The following is a 12,019-nucleotide window of genomic DNA, read 5'->3' on the forward strand; positions in this document are numbered from 1 at the left end:
AGTGACGCAGATAAAAGGAAACACTTTATGCTCTCTGTGAAGATGTTGTACGGAAACAGCACAAACATAGGAGTGTTCCTTAGCAAGAGGATCAAAGTCATCTCCAAGCCCTCCAAGAAGAAACAGTCCCTGAAAAATGCAGATTGTGAGTTGCAGGCTGTGTCAGGCCCCTCACTAACACATACATGGTAGCTCATGTAAAAACAGCAGTATGGTTCCACTACATTCTGATATTTAATTCTACAATATAAACAGTCAATTAAATACTTATGGTTATGTTTTGGTTTGGAAAAAGACTTTTTTTTTCCTCCCCAGTGTGTATAGCTTCGGGGACTAAAGTGGCATTGTTTAATCGCCTGCGTTCCCAGACGGTCAGCACCAGATATCTTCATGTGGAAGGGGGAAACTTTCATGCCAGCTCCCTGCAGTGGGGGGCCTTCTATATCCACCTCTGTGAGTCTCACCTTTTCTTTATCTGTTTTCTTTTTCCCCATTTTATTTTTAAACTCTGTCCTTTTCTGCTTTTGTCTCCGTACGACAGGGCACCTGCTTTAAGTGGCTGCACACATTTTAATGTGTTGTGTTGTTTGATCGGTTGATTTTTGATTTAAGGTCGAGAGGGAGTTTTAGACATTTAAATAGTTGTGTTCTGTCATTTTGTTTAGTGGATGATGAGGAGTCTGAAGGGGAGGAGTTTGCTGTGAGAGATGGCTACATCCACTATGGCCAGACAGTCAAACTGGTCTGTTCTGTTACTGGCATGGCACTGCCCAGACTGGTATACATGTCTTTATGTCAAATACGCTGTAAGACAGTGAGCAGTTAAAAAAAAAGTAGGGAAGTGGATAGCTGTGCAGTGTTTTCAAATGTGTTAAGTTGTACACATATATAGCACGTTATTGGTTTCTGTGTATGTGTGTGCCTTAATTCCTCAGATCATTCGCAAAGTTGACAAGCAGGCTGTGTTACTGGATGCAGATGACCCAGTGTCCCAGCTCCACAAGTGTTCCTTCTACCTGAAAGATACAGACAGGATGTATCTCTGTCTCTCACAGGAGAGAATCATCCAGTTCCAGGTGTGCAGTCACTCTGTATCTGTTGATGTGATTTTAATTCAAAGTCTGCTTTCAAATCTGGTTCTTATAAAGTCTCAGTTTCAATTTTTTTTTTTTTTATGTCTTAAAGAAACTCCTGGAGGATTTTATTATAAGTCTTTTCTTTTTCTTAATCTTGAGAAGCAGCTTGTTCCAGATGTAGTTAACCCTGTGCTGTATTCCCATTTCAAGATTTTACTTGGCATAGAAACATGGGACTCTAGGTTTATGCTCTGCCTATCAATTGTAATTAGTAAGGCCCCGTTTAGACTTGGTATTAAAATGCTTTGCAGTGATCCAAACAGAAGTGGACAGCTGAAACGCATCACTGTTCACACCTGCCAATATTCATTCGTCTCCAATGAGCCCAGCTGACCACTTGTGTTCAGATTTCATTACTACTTCCGCTTAAATATCAAAAGGCCATGGGCACGGTCTGTTGCCAGACAAGTGCCAGTAGTCTCCCAGACCAAAGAGGAAGCGAAACACAAGTATCAGATTTGTAAGTGGATGTTTTATGAAATCTTTCATAATACATTGATGGATTTGTATTGGACGTTTCTCTCTCTTTTTGAGCATTGGCGAGAAGCAACCTCCACATCCCGCATCGATGATGTATTTTTCCTCGAACAAGGCCGTTCGAGGACAGATTAGCGTTTACACTACAAAAGATATGTAGTCAAATGCGCCCCATACCACCTCAGCACACAGTTTCAGTGATCCAGTCACAGTTTCTCTTGGTCTTGTCCGTTTGTGATCCAATTGCCCAGGATACATTTTAAAACCAAGTCTAAGCTCAGTTTCAGTGAAATCATGTCAATTGCTGTGGAGAGGAAGCCTGTCAGTGGCAGGAATCAGCGCTGTAGCAAATTTCTGTTGCTTTGATTTTGCAGTTACCAACAAAACACAACACCAGAGCTGCCAAATTCATTTTTAATTTACCCAGAAGTCAAATATGAATTAGTTTAAGATGCAGATTATTACCTCTGTCTTGGCAGCCAGGACATGAGGTCACAAGTGTTTTGTTTGTTGGTTGGTTTGTTCACAGTATAATTGCAAACATAATGAATGGATTTGGTTGAAATGTTTTGGAGAGGTACGATATGGCCCATGAAACAATGCAATAGATTTTGGTGCTGATCTAGATCATCATCCAGATGTGTCATCATCCACGTGTCTTTTTCTCCTCATTAGATATAAAAGTGGGGACTGTAACCTATTTCTGTTGGGGGGGTTTCCCCAGGCCACACCATGCTCCAAAGAGACTAACAAGGAGATCATTAACGATGGGGCGTCCTGGACCATCATTAGCACTGACAAGGCAGAGTACACCTTTTATGAGGGCATGGGCCCTGTCCCCACACCAGTCACACCTGTCCCTGTGGTAGAAAGTCTGCAGGTATGCACACAGCCTTCCCAGTTCAAAATATGTTTAAGCTTTTTTTTTTTCCAGTAAATATGAGAGGCATTCTAATTACAAATCACTTCCTTTTAGAGTTTTTACTTAGCTTGTAGGGACCATTTAAAGACAAAATCTTTTTTGTTGGTCTGTCTTAAGTTAAATGGTGGAGGAGATGTGGCAATGTTGGAGCTGACAGGACAGAACTTCACCCCTAAACTCAGAGTGTGGTTCGGCGATGTGGAGGCTGACACAATGTACAGGTGAGTGCTTACGTATATCTGTGTGCAGTGTGCAGTTGTTCAAATAACCAAAGCTTGCCTCATCCGTCTGCCCCCTAAGATGTGGTGAGAGCGTCCTGTGTGTGGTGCCGGACATCTCTGCCTTCAGGGAGGGCTGGCGCTGGGTGAGGCAGCCAGTGCAGGTACCTGTCACATTGGTCCGCAATGATGGAATCATCTATGCAACCGCCCTCACTTTCACCTACACCCCTGAGCCAGGGCCACGACCTCACTGCAGTGCTGCTGGGGCCATTTTGCGATCACATAGTACTTCATCATCAGCGGCATCTTTATCTTCACCATCATCACAGGGTGGGGATGGTCAGGGGGCTTACAACAGTACTGACTCAGGCATGTCATCAGAAGCATCGGCCATGTCCATGCTGTCATAGTAATACTTATTTTGTGTGTGTGCTGTTTTGTATGTGTGCTGTCAATGGCTGAGTGAGAAAATGTGTGTGTGTACTTTCCAAAGAGGCTCATGGACCTGTGAAGAATTACTTAGAGAGCGACTGGAATCGTGAGGAATGCAGGAGAGAGCTGAAGAAAAATACTTGGGATAAATGACACTTCTCTTTAGCTCCCCCTTGTGGATTGCTCTGGACATGTCATAAGGTGGAACTTCATAGACAAGATTGTCACCTAAAAAATGACAGATTTGTCTTCTCTCTCTCTTTTTACTGAGGCCATGTTTTACTGAAAAGCATGTGGATTTATCTGTTGTGTGTAAGGGAAATATTTTGTTGTAAGAGTAACATAGTTTTTACAGACCAAGAAATATTATTTTATACATATTTTATTGCATATGTACATTTGACACTTTTTGTATGACCCTGTATAGTAACTTCACTTTTTTACCAAATAGTTTGTTTTTTTTTATGTTGGCTTAATTGAATTTTGTGTCAATGGAGTGGTTGTGATGAAAATGACATGTTTATACATTAGCTCTAATAGTCAGGCAGCAGCTTTTTAAATTTCTCCTCACCTGCTTTTTAGCCTCCAAATACCTACTTATTTAATTGTCATTACAGAACTTTTAGCATCTCTGTAGGCTGTATAATAATGGAAAAGAAATGATCAGGCTGTTGTTTTCAAGGAGGCACTTTAGACAACGAATACCTGTATCTGTCTGCACTTGCTGGCTGATCAGCCTCTTACTGCTTTTTATATGAAAGATGAGTGAAGTAAGCTGCTTGCTTCTGTGAAATGCACTACCAGTGTATAAGATCTAAGTTTTCTAAACCGTTGCTGTTTTTGTACCCAAGTGCTCTAAAACTGAAGCATGACCAGTCCCTCTCGTACCATAGCCATGTAGACAACCATGCTTTTTTTTTTTCACAAATAGTGAAGCCGTAAACACAATTATTCAATCGGAAGAATTTGGGATTCTGATCTTTTTGAAATATTTTCAGAGAAAGTCAAGACTCCATGTTTACTGACTTTCTGGCTATAAATTCCTTCATTTATAAGGGCCTTAATTTTCCTTTTCAGTTTGTGCTTATGTCTACCTTGTTGTTTGCAGCACATTTCATTTATTGGTCAGTAACACGACACTGAGATGGAGCCTTGTGGGATCAGGTTTTGCCAAACATTGACTGCAAATAAAGTAGAACTAATCTTAATACAATCGGCTGTGTGCATTGGGTTTCCTTCAGTTTGTTGCCTTAAAACCTCTACCTACTGAATCTGTTTTTCTTAACATTACATACAAAGTATCCTGACTTCCATCATGCTTTTTGTATCATACACTATATCATGTTTTGAGATTGATATGAAAATATGTGGTAAGTAAATAGTGTATGTTAGGTTGGCCAGCTTATTGCTAACTAGATGTTTTTCTGACTCGTGAATCACCTTATTTCTTGCTTATGTCTTTTCAGCATGCCTATGAAGTCAATTTGTATAGTTAAATATTTACATCATAACAATCCAGCAGCATCTCTGTGTGGCACCATCAAGCCCCATCTGACCAGTCCTTGTGTCCTTTCTCTGTCATCACTGTCTTTTCATACTTTAAATATACAGTAGATGCAGGTAGATACTGTACAGTAGGTGCATCATCTCTTGATTAATAAAAATGGCCTTATACTTGTAGAACACTTTTCTGTACATTGCTGCACACTCAAAGGGCTTTCACACTATTTGGCGATTCACCCATTTGCACTCCCATGCACTCACACATTCACGCACCAGTGACATCACTGGGAGCAACTGGGGATTCATAAAAAGGTTTTATGAAAGTTCTGCTATAGCAGGTTTGTGTTTCAGTCTTCACACTAATCTGATCCCTGCCTGGTTCTGCTTTGATGGGGTGGGGGGTTTTTTGTCCTTTGCACATCTTTATAAAATATCTGCTTATTTTAGTTGATTGCATTTTATGTGACTGTAATGTTTCTTCTTTGTGTCTGCATTCACACCTGTGTGTGTGTGTGTGTGTGTGTGTGTTATGGTCAGTCAAGTTGCCATGTGCTGCTCAATGTAAACAAGGCTAGGTATGATGCAATCTAGTACTGTCATAAGGTCAGCTGTGAGCTAGCAGGCTAAAACACCCTCATTATGTCATCAGACTGGCAGCTTTAAGAACATTTTCATTGCTCTTGTGTTTATGTCTGAAATTGCCCTATTGAGGGATCAATAAAGTACCTACCTATATGATAAATGTATTTACTTTTATTTCCTACTATTTGATTCTTATTGTTCTTTCCCTGTCATCCATCCATTTCAGCCTGGTGTGTTCATTTCTTTATAAGTAAATCAATCTGCCAAGATTCTTCAGTAAAGAAAGCTCACAAATAAAAGAGCCAAAGCTAAATGTAACTATAGTGTTATGTTGCTGTTGGAGTTGGGTATTATGGGTTATTATCTATGGATTATAATGCACATGTAATGTATTTATTGGACATTTGCCACTTGGACATGCTCCACAGGCTAAACACCATATCAGCCTCACTATTTTTAAACTAGGATCTGGATCGCTGGAATGAAACCCGACACTTTGTTACTGTTAATGTCTGTGTATGTCTGAATGCATGAACACATAGCTCTGTGGTCTGTTTGTATCACTCACACTCTTGATGTTTCTAAATATTTTAGTTTGAGACAAACTGTGTGTGTCTGTTTCTGTAAATTTGTGTCAAGGAAACTAAAAGCCACACATGGACATCATGTGTCCATAGGCGTCCCAATAAACAGGTGTACAGACATTTGCTATGCCAATCCATATGGTTGAGGCCTGGGAGCTTGAGGGTCCTGCACAGTATCTTAGCTCTTCCTAGGCCTGCACTCTTCTGGACAGAGATCTCAGATGTTGATCCTGGGATCTGTGGGTGCAAACCCCCAGTTTGGGGGTCACAGCCCCCAATGTTCTTATTTCCATGGGGACCACTTGAGCCTTCACCTTCCACATCTTTTCTAACCCCTCTTTCAGCTCTTGGTATTTCTCAAGCTTCTATATACATATATGTGTATGTATACACACACACACTCGCCGGCCACTTTATTAGTTACACCTGTTTAATGGTATGCAATTAAATGCAACACTTTCGCTTTAAGATCTATTTTCATGAAGCTCAGAATGTTTGTTTTTGGCGAAATTGTCATAAATGTATAGATTCAATGATATGATTATTATTGAGGTCATAGTTTAAAGATTGTGTTGTACTGGGCTACATTATATTCAAAGCTGTCTTTATATCTTTGTCCTCCTTAGCTGCATACATGAGAGGGTCAGAATATTAGGAACACCTCTGAATGTTAAGGCAGAAGTGTTGCATTGAATTGCATACAATTGTACCGGTGTACCTAATGAAGTGGCCAGTGAGTGTAGGTCTTGATCTCGAGCAACACTTCCCATAGTGAGGTTTAATGGGCTTTAACTGACCATCCACCCTAACCAGAATCAGTAGGACCATAAAAGCATAGAAGATGTAGTGTTACCCATCAGTGTTATGCAGCCGTTTGTAACAAATGAAACGCTAAATGCCACAATTCACATACCAAAACATGATATCAACACAAAAGCAAATCTGAATTTTTGACTTTCATGTATATATTTGGTTTGGGGTGTGGGAGGGGAAACCTAATAGGAGCCCTGCTGCTAGAGAGAGAGACAGAGACAGAGAGATGGTTCCCAGACGTAAAAACGTAGGTTAATATTTCAACCGCTCTGGTGGGAACAGAAGAGAGACCAGAGAACTGAACAAATGCGATTGGCTGGTTTATAAAGAGACCAATAGCGGTCATAAAACAAACTTCAAGAGGAACAGAGAGCTAAAGGGGTGTTTTCATGGGCTTCAAATATATCGACATGTGGATCAGTCTCATGACCAGTTATTCTTACATTTTTCATACACTTAGTGTGGATTTCTCATAATAGAATCATCATTTTCATCGTCATTTTCCGGAATCGTTATCCACTTATGGAATATTTTTACGCACAGTCTCCTATTTGGATGACATATTGTTACTGAAAAGTTTATGAAGTGTTTTTGATCTTTTTCTACGGTTCAAGTTGCACACTAATCACGCTCGCCTGATTTATCAAGTGAATCACCAGTATCACATCTCACTTCTGGCTATACCCGTAATAGCAACACAGATCGCTTAACACTTGACAGCGGTGCCTCTTAAACGGGTGGTGGTGCCGGTGTCCGGATATGTTCTTTTCATGCATCTTTTTTGAGGAGTTTTTCAGCTCTGGACGACAAAATTATCTCCGATCTGAAATGCTTCACCTGTCCGTCCTGTTACTCCTCGTTTTCCCTGCTGCGCTCTTTGTGGGCGCGCAAAGCGCAGGAGACCTCCAGGGTTTCACGTTCTCCGGAGGAAGCGCCAGTGTCGACCAAACAGGTATGTGTTGATAGATATATCTGTCTTACAAAAGACAGGCTCAGACTGTTAGGAAAGCTGGACAGTTCGCATTCTTATGCTTGGCAAGGTCTTTGCAACATTTCGACTCTCTCGTTGACAAGGACGTGCCAGTTAGCAGGACACAATCTCATATGTTTGTAGGCTACCGCTGATGACACTCCGTCATCATACTCATACGTTTTAAAATGTGCTTCCCAAATGGAACAAATTATGATTTGTAATTGAGTTTAACTAATTTCAGGTTTGCAAAACGTTTTTTATTTTATTTTTCTTGTATTTTTTCGTTTTCTTTTGGGGTTGGCCTTATTTGATTTACCCTTTTTACTTTGTTTTATTAAAGCCAGTTTATTTAACGTACATCTTGATGACACAAGTAATATTATGTCACAGCTTATCTTGAAAGAGCAGCTCAATGGTCAGAGCATGTCTTGTTTGGAGTCCTTGTGCTTGCATATGCGGCCAAAACGTTTTTTGTTTTTTTTTGGCAAACAAGAACCTTTTATTTGTCTTTGCGTTAAAAAAATAAAGGAAAAGAAAGAAACATTATCGTGCTCCTAACTTGCGGGACTTTGTCCAGGATTTTTTCAAGTATGTCCACAGGACTCATGAAGTTATTCCAGTCTTGTGCCCAGGATTCCAGGTTAATCTCAGGTCATATGCAGATAATGCGCGCGCACACACGCGGTTCAGGGGACCTTTGCATACACCATTGATATTTGATAGCCCATCCAGCTGAGAGGTCTCCTCCCTGTTGAGAAATTCAGGTTTCATCAACAACCATGGGGTCAGTGTCTTTCCTCCGTACATTGGTTGTTTACCTTTCCTGCGGGAATGAACAGATGGACATGGATCTGTCTCAGACGTTAAGACAGTCAAGAATTTTAGCTATTTATTTCCCCACCAAGTAATTATCTTGAAAAGAACAGTTTATATCTGTGGCTACATTTCTCCAGCAAAGAAGCAAGGACTCATTTTAAGTTTGTGTCATTCCTTCTGCATCTATAGAAGCATCCTTTAGCACTTGTGATGCTTTTCTAGCAGTGTAGTGGACCACATCACAAGATCATCTTGCACTACCATGCTCCTATGGTCCAGTGCTGACTTCTATTGATGGGTTAGTTGCAACAGGATTTGTTCCACATAAAATAGTACTACTGAGACCAGTGCTGACATGTTTGCTAAAGTGTTCTGAGGTTAATGCCACAGCTCTTAGAAATAAGAGTCACTTTTTCCCCACACCTTTATTCTTCCTTATATTGGGAGCTAGTGTCACTGTAGCTGGATATGAGAATGCATATAACTAGCAGACCTTTGAACCCCACCCCCTCATTCCCTTGGCGCATCAAAACTCTAAACTCACACAGACAGAAATGGGCTCTGACTCAGTACCCTGACTGATGATGACGGAAAGTTGTGCATTATCTTCCAGTGCATCAGTGTTCCTGTGTCATTCTTAAGCCAAGAACACACTGTATGATTTCAAACCTAATTAGAACTGTTGATTTGGCCATGATGGCTGATGTTCCAGATAATCCTCATTGCCATGACTACCATGTGAATAAATACGTACATTTGAAAAACACTTTTTTTTATCATCTGCTGGAGTTAGTAATTTGTTTTTATTTTGAGCCTCAACCTCATATGTCAATCCAGTTGGAATCACATTTGGAACGTTAAGATTATCTGTGACTAAATATGTTGCATACACCTTAACCATCACCTTAGCAAGATGCCCTGTAACCTTTATTAACATGCAATTAATAATTGCTGGTCCAAGTTCTATGTTAAGAGAAACCTTGATCATTGATACATGCTGATTTTAATGAAATGGTGAAATTGTAAGAGAAACCATGGCCATTGATGCATGCTGATTTTAATGAAATGGTGAAATTTTGGATATAGAGGAGACATCTCTGATGTAGCAGAGAAGAACTAGTATGTAAACATACTTTCTTCGTTGTTGCTCTAACAAATTGTGCCTGCCCTCTAAGATTCAAAAACAAATCAAAATAACATTCACTCAGTACTAGTAGATGAGATAATCTTTCCTCATATCTGCTCTTAAAGTCACAGTGATGTTACAGAACCTGGTTAATCTATAGATCAGTTGAACTAACTGGTTAAGATAGGTTGAGGAATAAATGAAAAGAACTCTCTGAATATGCTGACCGGAATAATGACTGACATAACATAATGGCCTTCTTGACCTACATAGACCCCTGCCTGGTGGTGTCTCCACAATGTATGAGTGAGGCGGATCGCTACAGCCTGGAAGCCTTGCGGAGCATCCATCACATGATGGACGATGACCAAGATGGTGGGATTGAGGTGGAGGAGAGTGTGGAGGTACAAAACTCTCTCATCATGAAATGTTTTCTTAGTTGTCGTGAATCCTTGTGTGTATGTTCTTGCACGCAAGAGACAGGCCAAGTAAACTAGTGCAACAACAGGTGTTGGAAGACTCAAATGCTACTTCAAGGATAGCAACGGTATAACTTTGCTTTTGGCTTAGTGACAAAATTGGCTTGGACTGAGAGAATACTGGAACACTGGTGACCTTCATAGTCATACTTAAGAATATACTTTCCTTAATGTTTCCCCACTCCTTCTTCCCCTATTCTTCAGTGAGTTTGTTATAGTTGTCACACACAATGTGAAAGATAGTGGTGTAATACACTACAAAAACAAAAGAGAGAAGAATTATTTAATTTGATTCTTTTGTGTATATTTATTTTGATTTTGACAAACAGAAAATCATGCAATTAACAAATACAAATAAGTGAAGGATAATCAACTAATGGTGAATTAAAATCCTAAATGTTTCAAAATTGTGTATAGTATATTACCCCACTGAAGCAAATTTTTGAAGGAGCCAAAAAAGTAAAATAATGTTATTTTGTAATATAAGTAATCAGTCTGAAACATAGACGGTATATAAAGATAGATGACACTTCACCACTTCCTGCTACTATGGAAACGTGTAGCCAAGATATTGAGAATATGGGGCGGCCATCTTGCTTTTGTGATGCAGTTTGCAATCAGATTCTGTGCAGTAGTGATCAGAGGTGGAGCCACAATATCAGTCAAAGCTGTCAATCATTCAAAATATAATAACCTTAATCAGACAAATGACCACTTGTAGACAAATCTACATAAATATATCTTTCTGCTCTGTATGTGTGTTTAAAGACATATTTACTGCATGTAATAGAAGTTTGTTAACATGTGCTTTTGTGCATTTATGAACTACATGTTCTCCGCACCATTTTAATGCGTGTTTAGTTTAATATTTCAGAGTAAATAATATCCAAGTGGAAATGTAATTGCCCCGAGAGTCTGTGAGTCTGTAGTTGTTTTTGACATTGGTTGTAAATCCAGAATTGTAGAACGCCTTAGCCTTCCAGAATGCACTTCAAGGTTACAGTATCCAGGAGCTCGGGTTGCAGTTGCCATAGAGACAACACGGGAGGGGTTTGGGCTCATCATAACACAACCCCAAGATTCTGCTTGCCATCATATGAAGCCTTCGTTTACAGCCAAGGACACATTCCAAGATAGCACTAACACCCAAACACACACACACACACACACACTCATTAAAGTTTGCAATACACACTAATGCTTCTGCATCCATTCTAAATAAGTACAATCACCCACTCCTTATTTCTAGATTGAAATTCAAGTACATAACACAACTGCAACACCCACCCAATTTATTTTGGACAGGGAAGTTGAGAGTTTGTGTTCAGTGAATGTTATGTGCATGTGACCCCTGACCTGGCTCTTTAAGGTTGTCTTTTTTTTCTCCTTTCCTGTGTCTATCCGTTTCTACAGTTCATCATCGAAGACATGAAGCAGCAGCAGACTAACAAACACAGCAACCTGCACAGAGAAGACCAACACATCACAGTGGAGGAGCTCTGGAAGGGCTGGAAGTCATCTGAAGGTGTGTATGTATAAGAGAGGGTGTGTTTGTTTCCAAAGGTGTCCGTCTCTACTTTGTCTCACTTTGTTTGTATTTCAGTACATAACTGGACTCAAGATGAGGTGCTTCGCTGGCTGAAGGAGTTTGTTGAGTTGCCACAGTATGAGAGAAACTTTAAAGACTTTAAGGTCAATGGAAACACACTCCCTAGGTGAGAAGTCAAATACTATAGTCAACCAAAAATTGCTCATGTGAGCTGTTTTCCAAATAAGCCACTCTGTTGTTAAGACTCATATCAACACACTGAATGTGTACTGCCTATAACATCTGTGTGCAGGATTGCAGCTAATGAACCTTCCTTCCTGAGCGGCCAGCTGAAGGTTCAAGATCAGAGAGACAAGCAGAAGCTCAATATCAAAGCTCTAGATGTTGTTCTGTTTGGACCACCTAC

General features: G+C 40.1%; 2 protein-coding genes across 3 annotated transcripts in view; both read left to right on the top strand.

Moving 5' to 3' along the window:
* The window catches only part of LOC109958367 (recombining binding protein suppressor of hairless-like), a 6,111-nt gene extending 1,713 nt beyond the window's left edge, over positions 1–4,398 (top strand). The window contains exons 5-11 of one of the 2 annotated variants that reach the window (XM_020596926.1): positions 3–145; positions 316–453; positions 666–778; positions 936–1,076; positions 2,338–2,493; positions 2,653–2,756; positions 2,836–4,398. In XM_020596926.1, coding sequence (XP_020452582.1) covers positions 3–145; positions 316–453; positions 666–778; positions 936–1,076; positions 2,338–2,493; positions 2,653–2,756; positions 2,836–3,166 — 1,126 coding nt within the window. In that variant the 3' untranslated portion in view covers positions 3,167–4,398. The remainder of the gene's footprint in view (positions 1–2; positions 146–315; positions 454–665; positions 779–935; positions 1,077–2,337; positions 2,494–2,652; positions 2,757–2,835) is intronic. The other variant, XM_020596925.1, reaches the window with a different exon arrangement.
* A 3,100-nt stretch (positions 4,399–7,498) lies between these two features.
* The window catches only part of LOC109958393 (stromal interaction molecule 2-like), an 8,754-nt gene continuing 4,233 nt past the window's right edge, over positions 7,499–12,019 (top strand). The window contains exons 1-5 of the mRNA XM_020596977.1: positions 7,499–7,622; positions 9,859–9,989; positions 11,478–11,589; positions 11,668–11,779; positions 11,906–12,019. The exon at positions 11,906–12,019 is cut by the window's right edge and continues 2 nt beyond it. Coding sequence (XP_020452633.1) covers positions 7,499–7,622; positions 9,859–9,989; positions 11,478–11,589; positions 11,668–11,779; positions 11,906–12,019 — 593 coding nt within the window. The remainder of the gene's footprint in view (positions 7,623–9,858; positions 9,990–11,477; positions 11,590–11,667; positions 11,780–11,905) is intronic.

This window comes from Monopterus albus, unplaced genomic scaffold, assembly GCF_001952655.1.
Source record: "Monopterus albus unplaced genomic scaffold, M_albus_1.0 scaffold32.1, whole genome shotgun sequence".
Taxonomy (NCBI): Eukaryota; Metazoa; Chordata; class Actinopteri; order Synbranchiformes; family Synbranchidae; genus Monopterus; species Monopterus albus.